This window comes from Sturnira hondurensis, unplaced genomic scaffold (assembly GCF_014824575.4).
Source record: "Sturnira hondurensis isolate 20B ecotype Veracruz unplaced genomic scaffold, ASM1482457v3 Scaffold0014432, whole genome shotgun sequence".
In the NCBI taxonomy this organism is placed as follows: Eukaryota; Metazoa; Chordata; class Mammalia; order Chiroptera; family Phyllostomidae; genus Sturnira; species Sturnira hondurensis.
In genome coordinates this window covers 954736-981513 of record NW_028087063.1, presented here as the reverse complement: position 1 = coordinate 981513, position 26778 = coordinate 954736, and the positions used below count along the sequence as shown (strand labels likewise).

General features: G+C 38.1%; 1 protein-coding gene and 2 pseudogenes across 2 annotated transcripts in view; 1 reads left to right on the top strand and 2 right to left on the bottom strand.

The window, feature by feature from the left end:
• Positions 1–1151: 1151 nt before the first annotated feature.
• ALCAM (activated leukocyte cell adhesion molecule) overlaps positions 1152–26778 on the bottom strand; it is a 209992-nt gene continuing 184365 nt past the window's right edge. For both annotated transcript variants that reach the window (XM_037063332.1, XM_037063331.1), the window contains 2 exons: positions 4257–4372; positions 1152–2562 (listed from right to left, as the gene is read on the bottom strand). In XM_037063332.1, the coding sequence (XP_036919227.1) occupies positions 4285–4372 (88 nt within the window). In that variant the 3' untranslated portion in view covers positions 1152–2562; positions 4257–4284. The remainder of the gene's footprint in view (positions 2563–4256; positions 4373–26778) is intronic.
• On the bottom strand, positions 14777–15389 carry LOC118999003 (phosphatidylinositol N-acetylglucosaminyltransferase subunit P-like; annotated as a pseudogene).
• On the top strand, positions 22027–22391 carry LOC118999004 (ragulator complex protein LAMTOR5-like; annotated as a pseudogene).

The window sequence follows — 26778 nt, the reverse complement described above, 5'->3', positions numbered from 1 at the left end:
TTGTTCTCTAGAGAGGTGAAGATTCACGATGAGTTTTCTACTCTTTAATAAAGACTCATACTTTCTATACATAAACATCCTAGTTTAGACAAGAGGCAGACAGCTGTGAGAGATATGTGAAGACATATTTCAGTTTTATTATCTTTTAGGCATAGATGGGTAGGTTAATCCATTTCCACATACAATTCCTGTAATCAAAGATTGGAAGTGAAACTTGAACTGGCGAAACCTGCCTCTTGTTGCCAAAGAATTAAATTGAAGAGAAGCCACCTCGGAAGTCGGAAGTCGAGGATGGTGCGCGACCTTCCTCCCCGTGCGCGCTGTGCACGGCCCCCCGCCACAGCTGTCACAGAGAGAAGCTTTCCCTTTCGTCCAGGCACTGATTCCACCGTTGTCACACCGTCCCGCTTTGCCCGGCAAACTTTCTGCTTTCTGTCCAGAGCTCTGAGTTTTGAAGGTTCTGCTCTCTAGTTTACGACAGCTGCTTTTGGACTTACTTTAGCATAGCAAGTGAAAGCCGATAAATAATTATAGTATACCCCCTCTTTCCACGGTCACATTGCTCCCTTCTGCAAACACAGAGTAGGAGACAGACGGACCCTGTCCGTCTCTCACACCAAAAGAAAAGTATCTATATGGAAGTGATTTCATTTTAGTGTTCATGGTTTATTATGGAAGCAGGTGTTTAAAAATGTTAGAATTTCTTTAACAAAATTCTAAAAGGAAAAGAAAAAAGAGAAATCACAGTATTTACAGAGAGAATAGGATGGCTTGGCCATGCAAAACAAATAACTTTGGTTTTTCCCCTTTCACTTTGGTTTAAATAGAGACCAAAATTCAATTTTCTCCCTACCAAATAAAACTTCAGTAAATCAAAGTTTAGAGGCAAAAAAACATATTTTCTTTTTCCCCATAATATTTTACACAGCTTCGAGTCTAATAGGATGTTACGTGTATTTAATCCCCACCAACCCACTACAGGAAGCTTTCATTAAACTGAGTCACTAGGGCTCAGGCAGCGAATGGTTTACAAATGTACAATAACGTGTGTTTCTAAATAATGCAGAGGTGGCAAAATATTATTCCTAATCTCCCTCGCACTTTAATCTTCAATTTATTTTTCATTGCCTTCGTAATTTTTAATCCAACAGTCTAAAAAACAAACACCAGTTTTCCTCTTCCTCCCAAAGAACACAGTTTTATACCCGGAAATCTGATGTTCATTTTCTTTTGCTATAAAGTTACGCAAATCCTGGGACAAAAATGGCTGTGCAGTATTCTCCCAGAATCCAGGCTTTTGCTTGAAAGAACAAAGTTTAAAAGTCTATTCACAAGTAGCTATTGGCCCATATCCAGTCTACTTCAAAAAGTTTCCATTTATACTACCACTCTAAAAAGTTCCTCAAGCATAAAACACGTTTATAAAGTTACAAATTTGAATGTAACTAAAGATACATAGACATTTTATTATTACACTTTTATGTACTGCTTGATAAATTATGTATCAGTTAAAAACACTAAATTATCTCAAGTGCATTCAATATCTGTAGCGTAGTTAACAAAAACACACACGAAAAAATATATATATTCTATATTCTGTGGAAAATAACACAGCTTTGATAATGACCACTGTTAAAAATCTCCAATTCTGACTGATATCTTTTTAAAAAGGAAATAGGTATAATTTTAAGGCAGTGGATAACCCAAAGGATTTAACAACATTTTTTAAATACAGTGATTTACATTATGATCTATGAAAATGGAAATGTAATCCGTGATTTTTTCCAAACTATCTCTCATACACTCGTCTTTTTTTTGACAGAAAATAACTTACTAGCAGGAGTCTCTGAAGGTAAGCGTTACCCAAATTCTGTTACATTGTCTTCAGTATAGGCAAAAATGTAGTTTGGGAGCACGGTCAGTATGTATATATATCTATTCGCATGTGTGATTTGCTTCTAAGAGTCCGTGGGCGGTGCATTCACAGAATCAGCTCATCTGGTGTTTGTCAATCTGACTCTCTGCCTCCCCCTTTCATGATAAAAGTCACAGTTTTGGAATAGGGCAATGTTTGTGTCCCCAGTCTTCACAAGCTGCCACCTTTGGGATTTAGGTGCTCGTGAAAAAATTGGGGGGCATTACTGATAGCAATCAGAATCAGAAATGTACCTGCTCAGATTATCCATATAAACAATTAAAATAAAAACATTACATTATATATCAGATTAACAGCAACTCCCAGAACGAAGCTTACAGTGTATAAAAATAGCTACGTAAAAAATTTACAGAAAAGGCAAACCCAAAGAAAATCCTCAGTGCAGACATTTACAGAAAAAAAAAATCAAACCAAATACAACATGGACCTATCATCATGGCTGCCAAAACTTGTTATCGTTTGCAATTTCATTTCATTGTTTGACTTGAGATAATTCTCTGAAATCCTGTGACAGCTTGGTAGAATGAACTGCTTAATATTTGAACCATGGATTGCTGTCAATGTCTTTGTATATGTCTTAAATACAATCCACATTCATGCTTCATTTGGCCTATATAGTTTTTTCTCTGAAATAATGAAAAAAACATAATTTAGTAAGTTACCATAGCAATCACTTTTTACCATCAACAGATGCGTTGTACTTAAAGGAACAGGAGTTACTTTATAGGAGACTTTCATAAAACTCCACTGTCCCTGAACCTATCTGTAATCCCAGGCAGGCAATGGCTTTTTTGCAAGTAATGTTTTGGAATTTTGAGAGTCTTTATATTTATGAACGTTGCTTAATTTGTATAAAGATTATAAAGGTTTTCAGGGAAATATTTCATCCCTTTCTCTTCGGGTTAAAAAATTCACGTATCCCTTCAAATCTTTCTTTTGTGGGCTTTGTTGTCAAGGTCGATCTTCATTTGAGGATTTACTCTATCTGATTCCGAAGATAACAGAAGGTACAAATCTATGTTTATGAGAGATTGGAGAATGGACCCCAGAGAATCAAGAAGACAAGAAGCCCAAACAGGTAGAAATGCTGCCTCCCTGACTTCTAATGAAAGGCAAAATAGTGGAAAGAATCCAGTTCTCACTTCTTTCTCCCAGTCAGCTGGAGATCTCGGTTTGTAGATTTTAAAAGTGTCCTACTTAAACTATTCTATTTTCCTTTCCTGTGTGCATCCTTCCGATTGCAATTTTGTTCTCATGCCCATGTCTTCTCTATGCAATTGTCTGGGTGATGCGCTGAAACTGTGACTACAGCTCATTTATAATGAATCAAAGTTTCACTGTGATTGTTGGGGATTTTAATTTCAGATAAGTAAGCCATAGGAACAGTTATTCTCACTCAGGGGCACACAGAGTAACTTGTCAAACTGACTTCTCTTAAAAAATCACACTCATATAGTTATTCCATATAAATGCACACAATACCTGTACTATTTACATATGCATTATACACATGCATATATGGGCATGTACAGACACATATATACATATACATATATGTATATGATACACACACTATCTACAAAAGTACGTGTGTGCATACACACAAATTTGTTAGCACTTTCATTAAAATGATTTGGGAGATGGCTGTAAAAACACTCTGACATTCCTAAGTATCTTAAATTATTGGATTAAGATTCTCATATTTTAAAATTATTCTCATAATTGCTTGTTAAAATAAATTTAAAGTATTAGAATTGGCCCTCACCCAACCAAAATATCAATTTATAAAATTAAGCCTCTTTGAAGTAAGCAAAATTTGTGTAGCCAAGAGAATACAAAATGCTAATTAAATGTTAAAATATCAAAATTAATTTTTTTAATATTCTACTTATTTATTTTTAGAGAGGGGGAACGGGAAGGAGAAAGAGCAGGAGAGAAACATCAATGTGTGGTTGCCTCTCATATGTCCCCTACTGGAGACCTGATCCACAACCCAGGCATGTGCCCTAACTGGGAATCGAACCAGCAACTCTGCTTCACAGGCCTGTGCTCAGTCCACTGAGCTACTCCAGCCAGGGCCCAAAATTAATTTTAATTATTCAGAGGATAATAATTATTTGTTTGGAGGGTAGGGAAATGGTTGAGATTCCATTCCCCCGAGAACACCTGAATTACCAAAGTTTGCTTTGGAAAGACTCCTCTCCTGTTTCAAAAGCCTCAATGACAAAGCATCTTAATGTCAAGGCATTCCCTTGCATCTCACAAGATGTTTCACACCTTCTTGGGAAATATTTCTGGAAGCCTCACGTAGCCTACTCACCTGGACAACAACTAAAACAGCTTGTCTCTTAGGCTTCTGTTTTGTGATTGTTTTCTTCTAACTTTTTATTTTCCTCCAGATTACCAAGGTCCTTGTTTACATGTTTAGAGGCAGTCCTACAAAGGAATGAAATGAAACATTATTACACTGACATACATTATTCTTTTTAAAAAATTAGGGTTGACATGAATGCATCTTTGCAAAGCAGGTGTTTTACATCTAATACAGGCAAATCGTTAGCATGAACCATTTCACATCTGTCAGCCTCGATTGGTAACAGACCCCATTCAGTGCACGCCAGGAGAAAAAGAAACCCATTATTTTGAAAAGACTATACACACTTAGTTGCATCATGTTTTTGGCTGGGTTGTTTTTTCTCCTATTTCTGGAAAGTAATTATTATCACCCGATAGTAAAAATTTTTATTCTGGGCAAACAGTTCCTGGCAAAAATTTTCTGAGAGAGTTTCATGAGGCCCTGTTCCTTTTTAGCATTCTCTAGCATGCATCCGTGTTGAGTCAATCCCCTGCATCTTTGTTACGGATTCTGTTTATTGGAGAAATCAAAAGCAAGATTAATAAGACACCCAGCCCAGGCCAGGTGGCTCAGTTGGTTAGAGTGTAGTCTCCTACACCAAAAGGTTGCAGGTTCAATTCCTGGTCAGGGTGTACACAAAAGGCGACCCATCAATGTTTCTCTCTCACACTGATGTCTCTCTCTCTCTGTTTCTGTCTCACTTTCTTCTTCTCTCTCTAAAATAAATGAACATATCCTCAAGTGAGAAAAAACGGAATGAGAGCCAAGTTTACGACAGAAGGTTGGCGGCAGCTGAGGCTAAAGCGGCTCGGGTGTGGTGCTTCTCAAACAGAGGTCACGGAGCAGCAGTACCAACACCCCTGGGAACTGAGAGGAGTGCAAATTCAGAGGCCCAGCAACAGAACTATGGAGACAGGAACTCTGGGCTCGGGGCATGCAATCCAGGATAAACAAGGCCTAGTGGTTCTGCTGCGTGCTGCGGCGTGAGAACCACCGCCCTGGTGGGCGCTGTGGTTTCATGGGGATGACGAGGTTCCATCCTTTAAGAGCTGACACCAGGTGCACAGCTGAATTCTTTCTTGGTTTTGTGACCACTCAGAAGAAATCAAATATTGTATTTCCAAGATTTCTCCCTCCCTCCCTCCCTCTGCCTTTTCCTCACGTCCTCCCTTCCTCCTTTCCCCAACTTACTCACTCCCTACTGGGGGCATGTCAGGGGGGGGTCACAGTGATGTGGCACTTCGAATTATCATTGCCATATAATTCCTAGTAATTCTTCTACTTTTAAGACACTACACAATCCAGAAGCTAGAGTAGAAAACTCCATCTTTTCTAAAAGCAGTTTTAGTCTCTAAATAATTTCTTAACTCATTTTCCAAGAACCATAATCTTACTAGGAAAAGGGTTATAATGGGTATGACACATGTCCCAGTGAGACAGACATACAGCTCATTCACACTGGGACAGTCATCATGCTTGGTATATATTTAATTTGTGATTAAAAAATTCTCAGTTGAACTTAAACTATAGGCATCCAAAGCTATGAACAAGGCAGGAGAGAATCTCCAACTCTGTCATTATGATTAAGTCCTATCATCAATACATGATGGAACTTCACAAGAAAGGTATTTAACAATGTAAATGAAAACACACTGTAAGTTTGAGTCTGTATCTTGAGTTATATATATGCACATAAGTACCTTCTATCTTATACTAAAATGGTACATCACAGTGAATGGCAACCTCTTTATCATGTATATTTTCTAGGGAAATAAAGAATAAGATATAGCTCTGGCTGGTGCAGCTCAGTGGATTGAGTGCCAGCCTGTGAACCAAAGTGTTGCCAATTTGATTCCCAGTCAGGGCACGTGCCTGGGTTGCAGGCCATGTCCCCAGTAAGGGGCGCTCAAGAGGCAACTGCACATTGGGGTTTCTCTCCTTCTCTTTTTCCTTCCCTTGCCCTCTCTTTAAAAATAAATAACATATTTTTTAAAAAGAATAATATACATATATGTATATATATCTTATATATACACTCACCATCCACTGCCCACACACACATGAAAGTCTGTCTGGCAAGAGTCCAGCCATTGCTAAGATAACAAGAACAGTTTGCACAACACTGATGTAACCTGGCAGCCAAGGAGAGTGGACTGGAATGCACATGCATGAACAGTGAAGACTTCACTGTTCCAGCCAGTGTGGGCAGTAGACGCCACTGAGGGAGCATGTGTACTGTGTGGCCATCACATTCAAAATGACCGAGTAGAGCAATGAATATGCATCAAATTTTGTGATAAAATTGAACATTCCTCTGCAGAAACTATTTGGATGACGCAGAAGGCTGCAGCTATGTGCAGCTGGTGATTGGCAGCTTCGTCACAACAATGCACCTGCTCAGGTATCATGCAGACATTTGTGGATAAATCAAATCACCCTAGTGAGTCAGATCCCCTACAGCACAGATGTGGTGCCCTGTGACTTCTGGCTTCTTTCAAAACTAAAATCACTTTTGAAAGGGAAGAGACTTCAGACCATTGTTAAGATTCAGGAAAATGCTATGTGACAACCGATGGCAAACTATGTGAGGTCCCAAGGTGCCTACTTTGAAAGGGACTGAAGCACCACTGTCCTATGTACAATGTTTCTTGTATCTTTTTCAATCAAAGTATCTATTTTTCATAGTGCATGGCTGGATACCTTTGGGATAGACTTCATATATGTCACCATGATAGGAGGCTTGTTCTCTTGTGCTAATAAGTTACATTATTAATAGCTAATAAAATATTAGTAATGCCAACAGTGAAATGTGAGGTGTGGTAAATTAGAATGCTTGCTCAGAAATGTTTTAAAGCCTGGACGTTCTTTAAACCTATAATTCCTTAAATTTTGTTCTGTTAAAGAGTAATACACATACAAGATCATCTGCCAATCATAAAAGTACAGTTCAATAAATTTTCAAAAGCTGGATGCACAAATGCACCCTACACCCGCTCAAGCAACAGAACAGGTGCAGACCCTGCAGTGCCACATTGTGCTCCCTGCCAGTCACTGTCACTTCCCAAAGGCCACCACAATCCTGACTTCCCAGAGAAGAGTTTTACCTGTTCTTGTCATCTGAATCTAAATGGAATCACAACACATGTATTCATTTTTGTCTGTTTAATTTAAACTCAACCTCTGTTTGTGATGTTCACACATAATGCTGCATGCAGTTGCAGGTGTTCTGTCCTCACTGTTGTATAGCTTGTCATGAGGTAAATAAATCATCATTTATTCTTATATTTGTCTGGCGATGGACAGTCTTGCTCTTTGTTCTTCCCAGGATTCCGCACATACGTAAGTTAGATCTTTTGTGTGCCCCACGTCGTTTACGCTCTCATGTGTCAAATCTCTTCTTTCCCGTTCCTCTGCTTCAGGCGGGGTGTTTCCCGTTGATCTGTGTGCCAGCTTACTTCTCTTGTGTTCTGCTGTGGCCAGTCTGCTTTTGAATTTATCCACCAAAATCTCGTTTTTCAATATTATAGTTCCAGTTCTAAAATGTCCATTTGATTGTAAAATATCTTATAATGTATTTAATTCTCCATTTTACTCATCTCCAATGACCATCTTTTCTTCCACTTTTAAGATATTAAGAGTTATTTTAATACCCTTGTCTGTTAACCACAGCATCTAAATCATACATGAATCTGCTTGTCTACTTTTTCCTTGATTATTGATTCTATTGACTTTTTGCATATTATTCCTTTTTTTCCATGTCTTGCTTTCTCCAGCCCCTAAATACAGAGATCCATCTCTTTTCTTTGGAGAGTTCCTACCTACATCTCCAGCCGTCTGTCTCATGACACCCCCTGATATGGGCAAACTTTTTCTTCTCAACGTGAGTATAATAAAATCCTTGAAAATGAGGACAGGTTTTATTTTTATTTTGCCTGCAGCACATAATACACTGAATGACTACGGAGGCAGCCAAAATATGCATCTTTTGATGAACTGAACTGATCTCACTGCAAAAGTATTTTTTCTTCACTATGATGTTCTTTTATAAAAACATTTTTTCTTTTATTGATTTTAGAGAGAAGAGAAGGGAGGGAGGGGGATAGAATCTTGGATGTGAGAAACATTGCCTCTTGCATGTGTACCAAGCAAGGGCCAACCCCACAACCCAGGTACGTGCCCTGATCCAGAATTGAACCCATGACCTCCTGCTTTGTAGGATGACACCCAGCCAACTGAGCCGCCCTGGCCAGGATCACTATGATGCTCTTCATAAAAGTTTCTTTTCTCTTGCTTACTATATTGTTAGAGTGTAGTATACAACACATATAACATAGAAAATATGTGTTAATTGGTTTAGATTCATATCTAAGCCCTTTGATTGTCCCTTATGATACTAGAACTCACCGATATAAAGTTCATATATACCCACCTGCTTTCTTTCAGACAAGTAAAATAGAGAGGATACTACAGTGAGTGGCAGAACTTGAGTGATGTCTTACTCCAATCATTTCAAATAAAACTGCAGAAAATCATATGCATAAACATGTACCTTGATTATTCTAATAGCTCCTAAATATATACTCTAACATATACTTATAACTATAATTTTTGTAAATCAGTAAGATATTGTGGCAATGAAGGAAAGAATCATGATTCTCAAAGCCTCTACTTTCCTCTCCTTTCTTTTATTCTGCTTATATTCTCTCAGCCCTCTGATTTTTCCTTCACCCTTTTTCTCTACTTCTCCTTTGTCTGTATGTCTCTTTTTCTCTTCCAAATTCACTTCATTAACTACTATTCTTTGCGTTTAATATGAAAATTCCAACTTATTTGAAGGCACCAAAAAGAGTGATAGATAAGTGAGTCCCTGTTCTGTAGGCATATCCTAATAAATAAACAATTTTTTTCTGATGTAATAAATCAATTTTGCAATTCTGATTTTTTTCAAATTGCTTTGACTTGCTTGGGAAAGAGGAAGGTACTCTAAGGTTGAAAACACAATGATTTTACAACTTTGACATAAAGCATGCACTGTAAGAATTTTTGGTTCTAAGACACATATATCAATAGAACAGAATATAGAGCCCAGAAATAAACCCATGTCTCTTGGTCAATTAATATTTAACAAAGGGGGCAGAAGCATAAAATGGAGTAAAAAGTAGCCTCTTCAACAAATGGAGAGCTAGATAGCTACATGCAAAAAAAAAAAAAAAAACCCAAAAACCTCTACTACCAACTTATACTATACACAAAAATAAGCTCAAGATGGATAAAAGACTTAAATATAAGCGGTATACCATAAAAGTCCTAGAGGAGAACATAGGCAGGAAAATTTCAGATATCCCAAACAGCAATATTTTAACTGATATATCTCCTAAAGCAAGGGACATAAAGGAAACAATAAACAAATGGGACTTCATCAAAATTAAAAAAACAAACAAACTTCTGCACAGCTAAAGAAAACATCAGCAAAACGAAAAGGGAACCAACTGTATGGGGAAATATATGCCAATGATACCCTCTGGCAAGGGTTTAATCTCCAAAAATATATGAAGAACTTACTTAATTCCACTCCAGGAAGATAAACAATCTGATTAAAAAATGGGCAAAGGACCTGAACAAACACTTCTCCAAGGAGGACATACAGATGGCCCAGAGATGCATGAAAGGATGCTCAACATCATTAACCATCAGAGAGATGCAAATTAAAACCATGATGAGATACCACTTCACACTGGTCAGAATGGCCATCATAACCAAATCAACAATCAACAAGTGCTGGTGAGAATGTGGAGAAGGAACCTTAGTGCACTGTTGTTAGGACTGCAGACTGGTGCAAGCCACTGTGGAAAACAGTATGAAATTTCCTCATAAAACTAAAGATTGACCTGCCTTTTGACCCAGCAATCCTATTGCTGGGATTATATCCTAAGAACCCTGAAACACCAAAATAACCTATACACCCCAATGTTCGTAGCAGCACGTTTTACAATAGCCAAGTGCTGGAAGCAATCTAAGTGTGCATGAGTAAATGAATGAATCAAAAAACTATGGTACATTTACATGATGGAATACCACGCAGCAGAAAGAAAGAAGGAGCTCCTACCCTTTCCAACAGCATGGATGGAACTGGAGAGCATTATGCTAAGTGAAATAAGCCAGGTGGTAAAAGACAAATATCATATGATCTCACCTATAAGTAGAACCTAATGAGCAAAACAAACAAGCAAGCAAAATATAACCAGAGACATGGAAATAAAGAACAAACTGACAATAACCAGAAGTGGGGGGTAATGGGGGAAAGAAGGGGAAGTGGCATCAAGGGACATGTATACAAGACCCATGGACAAAGGCAAAGGGGTGTAGGATTGAGGATGGGAGGTGGGGGAAGTAGTGACAACTGTACTTGAACAACAACAACAAAAATCCAAAAAACATAGTTCTGGTTCTAGCAATGTTTTTTTTAACCTTGCATTTTGTTAATCCTTACATTATGACAATTACAAATTGTCAGAAAAATAGAGAATAAACTGTTTGACTAAATTTGAGAATGAAAAAAAAAAGAAAGTAGAAACTAAAAGTAATTTGGTCCTTATACTGGGTGAGCTCCATTTTCACACAGCATTTCCTCCGAGGGCACTTGCCAGCTGGAGAGACAGAAGCTAATGAAAACAACAGCTGGCAATCAAGGGGGAAAACTCAGAAAGGAGAAAACCATAGAGTTAAGAGGGCCGCAGACTTGTGTGTAAAATACAATATTCCTTAGGTGATCCCTCAACTGTGTGTCTGTGGGAGAAGTTCCATGTAGTTGAGTAGAAAGCCTAAAAGCTTGACATAGGTTTAGCTACTACCCACACAGAAACAGAGGTTGTGGTTGAAGCTCACCATGCCAGAATTTCTCAATGAACATATCAATCTTTCTATTAAAATCCCAGAAAAGCCCCCTGAAGATAATATGTCAATATGTAACATTCACTCTAAGACAACTGCCATATAAAATATAAAAAATAACCTTTGAAGATTAAAAAAATTGGCCAGTAAAATAATATCTGCTGGGAAAAACAATCTATATCCTTTAGGAGAATATGACCAAAATTAGAATCTCTACAGCATATCACACCAAAAATACTAGCATATAATAAAAAAGTTGCCATACACATAAAAAATAGAACAATGGAACCTGAATTTCAGAGAATGTCCTTAGATAACAGAGACCTTCCAATTAGCAGGCAAAAACAATTTAAATGTTGTTATATCACATCTTTAAAGACTTAGAGAAAAATACAGAAAAATTTTATGGTAACAATGAGAGAACAGGTAGAAATCTCAGTACAAAAAGGAAGCAAACATAGTCCCCCAAACTACAACTGCCGTATTGGAGGGAGTTTACTGAGTCATCTTATCCTCAGATTGGAGCTGACAGAAGAAAGTCTCAGGAGTGAACTTCAGGACAAAAATATACATTATCTATTTTCCCAAAAGAGAAAGACAGTAGAAAATCGGCAGATCCCCCCCTGGGACAATATTGTTCAGACTAACATACGTGTAATTAGAGTCCCAACAGGAAAAGCAAAAGAGAATGGGCAGAAAACACATTTTAAGAAACAATAAGCATATTCCCAGATTTATTGATCTCCATTAATCTGCAAATCTAAAATGCTCAGCAACCCCCCAAAGGAATGATAAAAAGAAATCTAAAAAGAATGACATGGAAGTAGCCTTGGAAAGTTTGTTCAGAAAAACGATGACATAAATAACAGCTAATGTCTCATCAGGAAAAATGTATAACAAGGACAATTAAACGTATTTCAAATGCTGAAAAAAGCTCTCAAACCAGAATTTTACATCCAATAAAAAGACCCTTTAATTCAAAGCAAAGCAAAGACCTATTAAATTGAATGAAGGGAAACTGGTTGAAATCCTCAGCACAGACCCGTCTAAAGTAAGTGTTAAAGGAGGTTCTGTGATTGAAGGAAAATGACACTAGGTGGAAAGTCAGATGTACAGGAAAGGATAAATATAGATTGGATATATGTAGTAAAATATAAATATTGTTCAATTTTTTTTACAAAGACAACCATTTAATTCTATATGAGGTCTGTCCAGAAGGTACCCAGCCATGTGCTATTAAAAATAGAGACATTTATTGAAGAAGATAGAAGATACAAGAAATATTGCACATAGGACAATGATTCCTCATTTCCCTTCAAAGTAGGCACCTTGGGACTTCAGACAGCTCTCCCAAAAGACATCAGCTGCCCCGTAGGTTTTTTTTTCCCTGAATCTCAATGGTCTGAAATCTCTTCCCTTTCAAAGGTGGTTTTAGTTTTGGGAAAAGCCAGAAGCGACAGGGCGCCAAATCTGTGCTGTAGGGGGGCTGAGTCACCTGGGTGATTGGATATTTCACCCAAAAACCTGCACAAGACATGATGCATGAGCAGGTGTGTTGTCGTGATGAAGCTGCCAGTCACCAGTTGCCCATAGCTGCAGCTTTTTTTGTGGCATTGCATCTCTCAACCAACAAAGAACATTGAGGCAATACTCCTTAATTGTTTGGCCTGGAGGGGTGTACTTGTGGTGGACAACACTCTCCCAATCAAAAAACAGTTAACATGGTCTTGATCTTGTTGGGACTTTGCTGTGCTTTCCTCAGGCCCGGAGAGCCAGGCAACTTCCACTGGGTCAACTAAGCCTTTGTTTCTGGATCATAGCTGTAGACTCACGATTCATGTCTAGTTATGGCCTTTTTTGAGGAAATCCAGTTCATTGGTAGTGGCTTGAATCGAGTCCATAGTAACCACAACACAATGTTCCTTCTGCTGTGGTAGCAGAAGCCAGAGTGAATTTTGCCATGACATGTTTCCTGCCAAGATCCTGTGTCAAAATCCTGGACACAGTAGTTTTGGAATCCCGGGATCAACTTCTAGTTCTCGCACTGTCAGTCACTGGTCTTTGTTGACTGCAGCCCATACATGTTCAACATTCTCAGGTGTTCGGCTTGTTGCAGGCCCTCCAGAATGTGGATCACTTTCAACAGATTCTCAACCATCTTTGAAGCATCTGTGCTACACTTTTATTTGCTCTGCACTCATTGTACCATCCCTGGAAGCCTTCTGAACCATCTGAATAGTTTCCATGGAGGAATGTTCAAGCTTAACGCAAAATTTGGTGTAGATTCATTGCTCTACTTGCTCAGTCATTTTGAATGCCACAGCCACACAGTACACATGCTCACTCAATGGTGTCTACTGCCCACAATGTCTAAAATAGTAAAGTTGTCACTGACTAGTACAGTAAAGTCATCATTGTTCACGCATGTGCATTCCAGTCCATTCTCTTTGGCTGCCAAGTCACAGCAATGCCCCACAAACCATTCTCATTACATTAACAATGGCTGAACTTTTTCCAGAAAGACCTCATATATTTACATATATATGTATAAAATACATTATATGTGAGACCCTTTCTTGAAACATTATTTTATTTGGTCTCTTCCATCCTTTTTGCTATTGTAGTCATATCCACCACAACTGCCTATACCATAAACCTCACACTATGAAAATAAGGAAGAGGTTAATACAATTATAATGGTATAATGGTAAAAGAATTTCAGATCATTATATAAGTAGAATGTTATAAATCCTTCCTTATAGTAATCCCAAGAACAACCACAATAAATAACTACAAAGAGGTATAGTTAATAGACCAGTAGAGCAATTAAAATGTAATACTACCACTTACTTGAGTACCTGAAAGCAGGAAAAGAGGAACAGAGGACGACTAAGAAAACAAATAGGGAGATGGTTGTCTTAACTCTATCAATAAAGTCAAATGGAACTTTGCTAAACCTGCCAATTAGAAGTTAGAGATGATCAGACTATACAGTGTAGAAGTAGTAAATGCTTTATAGCAGGGGTTAAGTATTTTTTTCCCTGAAAAGTTCAGATAGCAAATATTCTAGGCTTGCATCCATATGGTATTTGTTCCAGCCCTTCAACTTTGGCAGTGCAGTAGGAAAATGCAGACAGCATGCAAAGAAATCGGCATGGCTGCGCTCCTATAAAACTGTACTTAAAAAATGAGGCAAGAGCCTGGAGTCATAGTTTGGTCAGCCTCGCTGCATACAGATGCAGTTTAAATATGAAGAGATAAATAATTAAAAATAAAAGGATGGAAAAGAAATGCATGTAAACAGTAAGCTGATGAAAGCTGTGTAGCTATGTTAATGTCAGGCAATGGAACATTCAACACAAGCAATATTACAGTGATAAGGAGAGACACTTCATAATCATAGCAGGTTCAACACCTGAAAAAGTCACAGCAACTCTGAGTTTATGGACCTAATGAAAGTATACGGCAAAACTGGCGGAACTTAAGGTAGACGTAGACAAATACACCATCTTTTTTTTTCAGCATTAATGGAAATTTATTCAATGTAAGTTCAACTTACATTTTTCAAAATATTACCATCCTGGGTATTATTGAGAGCTAATAATCATGGTCAAAATTGTTATGTCAAAACTTACAATGAATGTTTGATCCAATCTACATACATTTAGTTTTGGGTGTAACGTGCTTTGGCTGTAAGAAAGAGCATTCAGTTTACTTCACTAACAGGAATACCCTTAATATTGGGATGGCTTCTTTTTGGTGTTTCTTCTGCTGTTGATCTTTAAGCGTAGTTACCTGTGATTATATGAATGGAGCTGAGTGGAGGGGTACTTGTCATGTTCACTCCAAATAAGAGTACATACCCAATTACTATAGTAGTGAAGGGCAGATGGGCAATGCAGCTGCCCCAAACTCTTGAGGCAAATAGGTTCAGCCTAAAGCGTTGAGCCATTTAAGTATAAATGCCCACATGAGATATAGTGTGAAGCCAAAGTGGAAGCTTAAGAAAAGAACAAAGCTATAAATCGCTCCTTCTGTCACTGATGATGGTGAATTTTCCACTACACTTTCCCATGGCTTTAGACAATCCCAGCACGATGTCCCCTGCACAAGCGCAGACTGGGGAGCAATAGCAGGGCGAGAGTCAAAACTTAGTGAAAGGTCAAGTGGCCACTGCACACCCACCCAGGCCATCTCAAATAAATTGGCATAAAATTATGTGTAGGTTTAGATGTTCTTTCCACGACACATACATTCTGGCGGCCACAGTGAGCTGTGGAAATCTTTTCCTTAGGGTCGCGTGACATGAGGATGGTCCTTGAGGACCTCTGTATGTCTGACCTTGTAACAGATCGGCTGCGTGAAGTTGGGGAAATCCCAGACCCTCTCTGGGACCCAACTGTCTCATCTTGCAAGGGAGCGTGTCACTGTGAGACACCCAGTGGCAGCCCTCTGTGGTCAGTCAGCACTCTTGTGGTCCAGCCTGCGGGTATTCTGGAGCCATCACTCACTGGCGTATGAGAACCGACTGGTACATTTTCAGGAATTTTGTAAGCCAGTTGTTACACACAACCATTATTAAAAATTAAGTTATATAACCTTTTAGTTTTAAACATTATATTTTTATTATCTTTTATTGATTATGCTATTATTTTGATAATAGCGTAATGATTTTCCCCCTTTGCTCCCTCTCCACCTTGCATCCCCCACTTCCCCAGGCTATTCCCCCACCTCTGTTCGTGTCCATGGGTCATGTGTAGGTTCTTTGGCTACTCCATTTCCTATATTGCATGCATATCCCTATGTTTATTCTCTAACTACCTATTTGTACTTAATCCCCTCACCTCTTCTCCCATTTGCCCATACATACTTCCTGTCTGGCAGCCATCAAAATGTTCTCTGTAACCATAATTCTGTCTCTGTTCTTCTTGTTTGCTTAGTTTGTTTTTTTTTTAGATTCAATTGTTAAAAGATTTGTATGTTTTTGCCATTTTACTGTATATAGTTTTGATCTTCTTCTTAAGTAAATCTCTTTAACATTTCATATAATAATAGTTTGGTGATGATGAACTCCTTTAGTTTTTTCTTGTTAGTTACTTCAAGGGGAGGTCCCATAAGACTGTCAGCTGATTTCTCTAAAGAAACTTTGCAGGCTAGAAAGGACTGGCCAGAAATATTCAAAGTCATGAAAAGCAGGGACTTACAACCAAGATTACTCTATGCATCATAGATATCCTTTAGAATCAAAGGGCAGATAAAGAAAAAATACCCAATCTTATTTAGAGAGTTTAGTGAACTTTTCTCAGTAGCTGATTTAAGATGAATAGATCAAAATTCACTATGCATGATTGTGATAAGGTAGTTAGCACTGGGTAGCTCTAGTATAACCTTACCTTATATGTGAAGTGATTTTAAGTAATTTGAAAAAAATTTGTAAAGATAAGGTTCAAACAAACAATGATCTAATTTAACCTAAAATACAGCTGTAGAACACTCTTCCCATCAACCACCAAATACATATTTTTTCACGTGTCCACATAGCATCTACCAGGAAATACTGAACGCCTGAATGCCAGACTGGAAGAATAAATCTTGACACATTTCAAAAGAGTAAAACATACAGAACAAGTTGTCTTAGCAAAACAATTAAATGAGAAATGTTTGGAATGTAATGCAGTTCTAGTTACATGACTCCACATTTTTTAAAAAAAACAATTTAAAAACATTTGAATTGAATGTGAAAATACAACATACTAAAATTTGTGGAATGTTGTTAACAAAGTGCTGAGATTGAAATCCAGAGTTTCAATTCTGTGTAATAAAATGCTCTAAATTTTTAATTTAATTTATGAAATTAGAGACAGAAGAGCAAGTTAAACTCTAAACACCAGAAAATATAAAACAGTAATAACAAGAGCAAAAATAATTAAAGTAGAACATAAACAATAAACATAAACAAGTAAAAAACAAAGCCAAGAATTTAAAAAATATTAAGAAAATTGGTAACTCCCTAAACCAGACTGAGCGAGATTAAAAAAAATACAAAATAACAATATCAGAACACAAAGTGTGTTATTGCTACAGAACCCACAGGCAAAAAAAAAGATAAGGAGATCCTATGGATACCTTTCCTTTTGCAAAAATGTCAACAACTTAAATGAAATAAACATTTTCCTTGAAAAACTTACCAAGATTTATTCAAGAAGCAACCTTACATCTATTAAAGAAATTAAAATCATAATTTTTGTTTTAAAGAAAGCTCTCAAAAGAAAGTTCCAGGCCCACATGGTTTCATCATTAAATTATATCAAACATTTAAGGAAGTAGCAAACTCAGTAAAGAAGAGGATGGAACTCTTTCCAACCCATCTTACTCAGCCCACCTTACCCTAGAACCAAAACTTAACAGAGATATTACAAGACAAGAAAATTATATACCTATATTCCTCATGAATTCAGACTAAAAATCCTTAATAAAATAGTGACAAATCATATCCATTAATATATAAAAATTAGATTTATTCCAATAATGCAAAACTGGCTTAACATTCAAGAGTCAATTAATTCAATTTACCTTTTTTTCCAGAAGAAAGAATATGGGAAAATATGATTATTTATAGAACTAATGTAGTTATAGATTTGATGTAAAGTAAAAAGGGCCTATGAGAAAATTCAATGATGATTTATGATAAAACTCTTAGTAATCTAGGAATATTAGAACTTTCCCCAACCTGTTTTAGGACATTGTATAGTAAAGAATTTGTCCTTGCCCAAAAAGAGGTCTGGCCTTTGTCCTTGGTTCCTGGAAGACAACGTCTAAATAATTAGAACTTTCCAAGTGACAGGAGTGGCCTTCTTATTCATGCCAGGCCTGAGCTCACACCTGACAGTTTATGCTGAGGAGATGTTTCAGGTTAGGGCCATCAGCACCTGACAATCTTAGGCTATGGCATGAGCCCAGCTAAAAGAACAAACATATGATTTGGGTGGCTTTGGCCATGTGATATCATCTTGACCTCTGGGAAAGTGAAAGGCTGGAGACCAAGGTCAACCACATGGACAATTAATCAATCATGGCAACATAATAAAGTCCCATTAAAAAGTCTGGACAATATAACTTGGGTACACTTTTCAGACTGGCAATACTCCCCACTGTTGCCACGAATCCATAAGTAAAGTTACACATCCCTGAGGACAAAGGAGACTTCACATTTGGAATCTTCCTGTACTCTTCCCTATACTTCTCTTCCTCTGGTCAATTTTAATGTACCCTTTAATTGTCATGAACATAACCATGAGTATAATAGGGTTCTGTGAGTTCTGTATTTCTAGAAAATTACCATGCCCGAGAGTGGTTTTGGGAAACCCCCAAACTTGAGTTGGTGTCAGAAGTGAGGGTGAACTCTTCCCTCTAACTTTGTGTTTGGATCCTAACTCCCTGTGATTTGGGTCAGAAACCTTGGGCAGACTTGGCAGAGTCTGGAGGACTGTGCCCTCAACCTCATAGTCTGGTCAACTCTGGGAAGGTACGTAGGAAAACACACAGCTAACATCATCCATAATGGAAACCCTGAGTCATCCCTCCTCTCAGACTGGGAATGTGTGAGGATGTCTGCTGTCAACATTCTAGTCGACACTGTGTTGGGGCTCGCTTTGAGTTCAGTAAAGCAAGAAAAAGAAAGAAAAGGCACACAGAACAGAAGAGAAGGTAAAAGCATCTCTAGTTGCAGATGGTTGTTTTCATAGAAATCTTAAGAAATCCAAAAACAACTAACAGGACTAAGAAATGAATTTAGAAAAAGGGCTGTATGCATTTCAAAAGAAAAATTCATCATAATTTCATATACTACTATAACAACTGGAAAATATTCTTTTTTTCTTTTTTTTGTTTTTTGGAAATGGAGAAGTGAAAGAACTTATATGTACAACCCATAGATATGAACTCAGTGGGAGATAAATACTGGTGGGAGGGGAGGTGCAGGGTGGAGGGGAATAAAGGGGAGAAAAAAATGGGATAACTGTAATAGTATAATCAATAAAATATATTAAAAACTGGAAAATAAAAATGTCAAAATAATTGCATTTATAACAGCTGCAAAATACATAAAAATGAATAAATTTTATAAGATGTCAAATGTATTAAAAGCTATAAAATATTGTTAAGAAAAATGAAAAAAATAAATGGAGAAATATATGACATTCATGGATTGGGAGACTAAATATTTTTAAGATAAATTTAGCTACAAATTCAAAGCAATCATATCTCTAAAGTTTTTAAATTTTGGTAGAAATGATCAAATTGCTAATATCTACATGGAAATGCAAAGAAATAAGGTTGCTAACATGAGAAGAATATCAAAGCTGAAGGAATCACATTATCATTGTTATTATGACAAATGTGCCAAGGTTAAAGAATGTCTTTTTAGCAAATGATGCTGAAATGACTGGATAAATATATGTACAACAAAAGCAAAAAACAAGCAAGCAAATATACCACCTTTACCTTGTACCATACACAAAATCATATGTGTCATATTTTTAAACATAGAAGTTAAAACTATAAAGTTCTTTTAAAAGACATAAAAAGAATACACTTGCCACTTTGGGATAAGCAATGATTTTGTAGAGTGAACACAAAAAGCAGTTAACATTATGATGCGGAAGAATCATAATATTTATCAAATATTGATAAATATTTTTTTCATCAAAATGAAAAACTTCTGTTCACCAAAAGACAACATTAAAACAAAATCCAGCCAGAGACTAGAACAAAATATTCACTATCTATTTATAAAAAAGGACTTTTATGGCATTTGCAAAGGATTCTTATGAATCAATCACAAAAGGACAAACACAAATAAAATCTCCAGCAGAAGAGTTGGTCACTGCACAGAGGAAGACAACCGGTAAGTACGTGCACCTTGAAGTCATTAGAGCTCAGAGAAATGTGAGTTAAAACCGAAACCAGATACCGTTTCGTACCTCCTAGAATGACTAAAATTGAGCAGAATGACAACACCAAATTTAGGCAAGGGTGAGGAGGACCCGAAACTCCCATGCTCGGCTGGTGGGAAGCGCATAAAGGACAAATGCTTTGGGAGGTTGTCTGGCAATTTTTCATGAACAAATATCTACCCTATGACCTACCAATTCCATTTCTAGTAGAGAATAAAAACATATAACCACCAAAATGTTTGGATAAGAATGTTGATTTTAGCCATATTACTTATAATATCTTGAGTGGGAACTATGCAAATTTTCCATAAACAAGAGAATGGATTAAAATAATGTGATATAACAATGGAATGCCACTCAGCAATTAAAAACAAAATCATTCATACATGTATCTCAGAAACATTATGTTAAATGAAAGAAATCAGACAAAAGGAGTATATCCTGTATAATTCCATTTATATGAGGCTAAGGATCAGGCAAGTCTTGGTGACAACAGTCAGCACAGTTGCTGCCTTTGAGACCAGGGGTGGGAGGTTAGACGTGAAGGGAGTCCACGGTAATTATTGAGGTGATGGACTGCTGTGTGTCGTGATTGAAATATCGTGGTCACAAAGGTATATACAATGATTAGATCAAAGCAGACGTAATTCTACATATAATGCAAGCAAACCTGACTTTCATGCTATAAAAACATTATACCGGCTGGGGCAAAAGCAGGTTTACAGTTGTTCATATGGAAGGTAATACAATAATTAAGCAATAACAACACAAGAATAAACTTGTGTTGTGTACTCACAACTGTAAGCCTACTTCTGCCCTGCCTTGTATAGAGAAAAAGTGAAGCATGATCCCCATCGCTAGGCATTGAGAGAAACAGACAAAAGATGTAATCAGAAACTACATACCATTTCCATTTCCCATTTTATTTACTTTCTAGGTGGCTTTATTTATCTAGGGATGAAGAATAGTTTCTGTGATCGCATCAAGTTGTGTCAAATAGAAAAAGGAAGTATTCAAGAGGAAGAGCCATGAGAACTTTCTCTAGGGAGCTGTGCAGCCCGGGGCCGTTCTCCTGTTTTCCAGCTTGTCGGTCGGTGCTGGGGGAACTGTCGCTGCCCACACTTTGAAATCACAAAACAGGGGCTAAGAGGACCGTGAAACATGTTTGTAGAGTATACTTGTATATGAGTTAGGCAACTCCAAACTAATTAAATTTCTCATTTTAAAGTTCACAAAACAAAATAATAAGTGGTAAATGAAAAGCAAAACCCTCCCTTTTCTTAATCTAATTTTGAAAAGTAATAACTGCTAATAATCTGATAAAGCCTCCATGTGCCAGGCACTGTTTTAAGTGACGCTGAGATATTGAATTATTGTAGACTTGGGATGTCTCTATTTCCCATTAAGAGAAATGAACTCTCCTGTGGTCACACAGCTAGTAAGTAGCAAAGGCAGGACTGAAACTCCAGCAGTCTGGCTCCAGTATCCATGCAGCGAGTTACACAGTCCTACAAATATGCTCAGCGTTAACCACTGTGAAATGCACCAAGTAGAAACGAAAACAGTGTTGCTGGTGGGGGAGGGGGTATTCACCGAGTACATGTATATACTATGTATGTGCATTTTATTATGGGTTTCTTCACTTTTGTTATGGCAAGTCCACTCTCCCTAGCAGAGAAAAACCTTTAAAATGTATTCTGATTACTTTGGGCTTGGCTTTGAGATTGATGTGGTAAAAATGAACATAGTTTTATAACTTGTAGTTATATAATTGTCCTTTCGTAAAAATTCGGAGATGTGAAAGAGCTCCAGTGGGCCGGAGGCCCGTGCTGGATGCTGGGGAAGGAGGCGCGCAGCACTGTCCTGGGCCAGGTTAGAGAGCGGGCGGGATGGAGACGGCTTTGGAGCAGCACGTGGCGGACACAAGGAAGAACCACCTATCGTTGGAGTCCTGTGCACAAATTCACGAGGACTCAACCTGGGCTGCCGTGGGACCCTGTCAGATGAGCATGCCCGGCTGGTATCTGTGCTAGCCCCACAAACCCATGCCCCTGTGGTGTGTCTAGAGTCTGAGCGTGGGAGCCTGGCGACCCATGGTGACACACAATGGCCTCGCAGTGGCAGTGCACAGAATGGCCTCTTGGTGTCTCCCTTCAGTTCTCCAGCAGCGCATGCCGGGACTCAGGCCTGTCCAGGTTAATGACCTTACACACCTGTAAAGTTTCAGTAGTTAGGCTAGTCATTGAATGTGCTTTGGGTATTTGAGTATTAATTTTAGGGTGAATTGTTTTTTGATACTTTATAGACTAACGTATCAAAGTATTAGTAAGAAAGAATCTTGTTTTGCAGGAAGGGTCCAGGTGACTTTGTATATAGAATTTTGTTATGTTTAATAAATCTGGCTGGAGGAAGGGAAAAAAACTACATCAGAAATCCATTCATGACTAAAAGAGAAAACAAATTATTTAAATCATTACCTTTAGCAAAATATTTTTAGTCAACTAATTGGAGGGACAAGGTCAGGTATTTATGAAGAACGAGTGCTTGGGCTTAAAAATACAAATTATTATGGTTATTTGTCTTAAACTTTCTTTGTCAGTCGACTTTTTGGTAACTTTAAATATAAGAAAAAATTTAAATCATAGAACCACAATAATTAATGCTAGGAGTAAGCCCAGAGGTGACTGTCTGGTCTAACCTCTGAGGCGGAGAGAAGAGGTCAGCAGGCTTGGGTTCTCATCCTCAGGTACCAAGTCTGAGCGGAAAGTCTTTGAACAAGTCCCTCCTCTCAAGCACGCTTGCTCATCCATGAACGGGGGCGGGGGGGGGACACAAAAGGATCTACTCACAGGGCCAGTATGAGGATAAATGTGACATGTAAATGAAAGCCCCAGCAGGTGACAGGGTCCCCCAAACTGAAGGGACCCCTAGAGCCGTCCCTCGGGCCTCACGTCTGTGAAGTAGCAGCAGGGCATTAACGTGGGTCTCAACTCCCCATCCGTTATTTCCATAAATGAAGCGCCTAGTAAGGGTTCAAGTTACTTTTATATACCTCTTTAAAAGGTATATAAAATATACCTTTATGTACCTTTATATATATTCTTTAACTTTTTTGGTGAGATTTCCCTCAACATTAGGAAGTTGTTGTGAGATATCCTTCCCAGGAGGTGGGGACCAATTGGTGGCGCCTGCCACGTGTGCCTTCCCACCTCACGGCTGCTGAGAGACTTGAGTTTCAGTGTTTTCACCGAAATAAGAAGTGAGGATTGTCTGACCTGACGGAGATATTAGCTAATGCTACCGTGGTAATCATATTTCAATACATACATGTATCAAATCAACACATCAAACCTTAAACTTAGTGTTATATATCAATTATATCCCGATTAAAAGACTGTTTAGTGGGGGGTGGAGGAGGCAGCAAAAGTGAGGGACACAGGGTAGCAGGCATAACCAATATACTGTAAACTAGGGATGCAGCATCATTTGCAAAGATACGGAAACACTATCACAGAATTATGTATTTGAAAAACAAAAGCAATCCCACTGAAAACAATTCACCCATGAAAGAGTTAGTAAAACTTTAGGTTTCCCAAAGGTAGCTACATGTATAACAAATTTGAAAATTCAGAGGCAGCACAAGAAATCATTAGCATTTTCAAGTTTGAGGAGTTTGTTGTGATTTTTAGTTGGTGAGTGTAGCCCTGCTGGGGCACCCCAGGACTGCAGGTATTTAGACAGACGTGGAGCCCTGGCAGAGCGAGGCTGCCACTTCCAGCAAGCTGGCTGTTGACGCCTGCACCAGTGATTACGGTCACACCCAGGAGAAGAGTTATTTTTCTCTCTTCCCTGTTCACAGCTCGCAGCAGAGTGAGTTTCCTCTCGGGCTAAGATTAATTAGTTAGAGGAGGAGGGAAGGGCTTTATGTAATCCCTGCATCTCAGGAGGACAATTTCTGTCAGCTGTTTCTGGGACTAAAGAAGGAAAGGAGGAGTAAATAGTTTGTCTTATTACAACTTTCAAGTTTATGTCCTTGGAATTTCTGACTCTCCAAAGAAACTCTCCAGATCAAGAGGAAATCCTGCTGTCCTCAGGGGGAAATAGAAAATGGCCTTTTCATCTAGGCCAATATTAATATGGGGCACATCCTTTTTAAAGATGGGGAGGTCCAAAATATATAAAAATACTGAATATGCACAAAACTGGATGCCACCTGTGTGTACTCAGGATCAAGGCTTAAAATGCATTCTTTTTTTTTCCTGAATCCCCACATTTATTTATTCTTAAGGTGGCTGATGCTGGGGCGGCCACAGCCTGGTCTGCGGCAGGTGCTCAGGCGGCAGGACTTCCCTTTACTTTAAAACATTAATTTAAACAAAGCCCTGAAATGAAAAAAAATGCATGCATACAGATAGCTAAGAGAAATTTAAACAATCGAAAACATTGTATTTCCATACAAGCCCTTTCCTCTGGAAATAGTTTGGGTCACATGTCATAGGGGAGGGGACAGGCATGGATGGTTCTGCCCTTTGAGTGGCCAGTGACTTTGTGACTGACTGGATGGGGACTCTAGCATTTCCACAGTATTTTATTTCCCTTTTAGCTCACTTTATTTTCTTTCTCTGGCTGTTTGCCAGACAATGGATAGGGTGAAAGAGGAGAGAGAAACATCCATGTGTGGTTGCCTCTCGTGTGGCCCCCACTGGGGACCTATCTCACAACCCAGGCACGTGCTCTGACTGGGAATCAAACCTGCAACCCTTTGGTTCCTAGCCTGCACTCAATCCACTGAGCTACGCCAGCCAGGGCATAACATTGTTTCTTAACATTTCAGTGTTATAGGCAAATCCTCTTTAGTCCTTCACCAATTTAGAACTGTTTTTCATTTTTATGTTTTGTCTGAGATGGTAGTGGAATAATATAGCATTGTACAAAGGTAGAACTAACAGAGAATATTTGAATTTTAGATTTCCAGATTGTCTACCTATTACCCACTCATTCTCACGAAAATCGTCATGAGTCCCACAATTGGAAAAGGTAAATCTCTCTGAAAGTTTCCAATATTCAGACAATGTGTATGTTGAGATCACAAATGTCTTGTAAATTTACATCCGGTTTAGTGATAAGAAGTATGGTGGCCAGGGGTCTCTTAAATGCAACAAACCTGGAAATTATGGTTTTAATATCCCCTTGAACACGTTTGTGGCTACATCATGTTGCCTTTTTCCTTTATCTCTGGCTCTTTTAATTTTTCATTAGTCCTTGTATTTATAAGATATACAGGAAAGGACCTGGAACTCCAGTAGTCACATTTAACTTCCCGCGGAGCAAAAAGCAACGTGCAAGGACAGCACGAAGAGAAACGGAATAAATTATTTAAAACATTTTCAATGATCTCTCAGTTTTTAATGTTCTCCTACCTGTTAACCAACCAGACATGGAGTGGGCCTAGTAAAGTAATGCCTTTTTCCTGGGACTATTAGTTGAGACACTACATATATGGAAAATGTCAGAGTCATCCATTCTTAGTATCAAAAAAGTCTCCAATTTTAAACATCTTCCAGTGAGAAGCTATAAGAATCAAAGCAGCAGAGGAGTAGTGAGTCCTCACTCTGCTATAAACACATAATTTCAAAATGCTAAGAGCCATTGCTAAGCACCTCTTGCTGCAGGACTCTGTATTTAAAACAGATATAAAAGTACACAGGTCACACCCTGGCTGGTGTAGCTCAGCAGATTGAGCGTGGGCCTGTGAGCCACACGATCGCGGTTCGATTCCCAGTCGGGGCACATGCCTAGGTTGCAGGCCAGTTCCCGGTTCCTGGCAGGGGACACACGAGAGGCAACCATACATTGGTATTTCACTCTCTCTCTCCTTCTCTTCCCCTCTAAGATAAATAAATAAAATCTTTAAAAAAAGAAAGTACACAGGTCACAATAATGGAATGGGGGGCGCACACTGACTGGGTAGCTGCTAAGTATGTTAACAAATAAATGTTAACATTTTCTTTGGGCAAAAAAGATTTGCTTTTCTCGTCACTCTTGAATGAGATTTTAAATTGCCAATTTAAAATACAAAATTTTAAATACAAAAAACTTCCCCTGAATGTTTCTAGAACTTTACCACTTGGGTAGTTGTATCACTGAGACTTCTAAGTCAAATGTTTGACCCTTAATTGTTGCTTAGAGTTGTTCACAATAATGGGTGACTACAGTCATTGATGGTTTTGTTTTGTAAGATGGTAAACACAAGACTGTATTTCTTTAGGTATCCAGGGGAAAGTCTGAATCATATCTGTATCAAACATTTCTCACATTCATGAAATATGCTGATGAATTAGCTACAGGTAGAAATGAAACAAACCCTTACATAAATTTGTAAAGTTAAAGGAATGATCTAGAAGAAAAGAAAGAAAAAGAACATAGGAAAACCAAAAATGGCCTTAGCAATTCTGAACTTAAAGGCTCATATTATAAATTGAAAAACTGCACAAAGGGATTAACATTAACTCATATTTCCAAAATGCTGGCTTATCTCAGAGGACATTAGCAATGAATAACTTGCTAAGAATAATCAGGAATGCAAAGCACTTAGGAAATCTGAAGAGTGCCACAAATTCATAAGAAAAACACTTCGATGC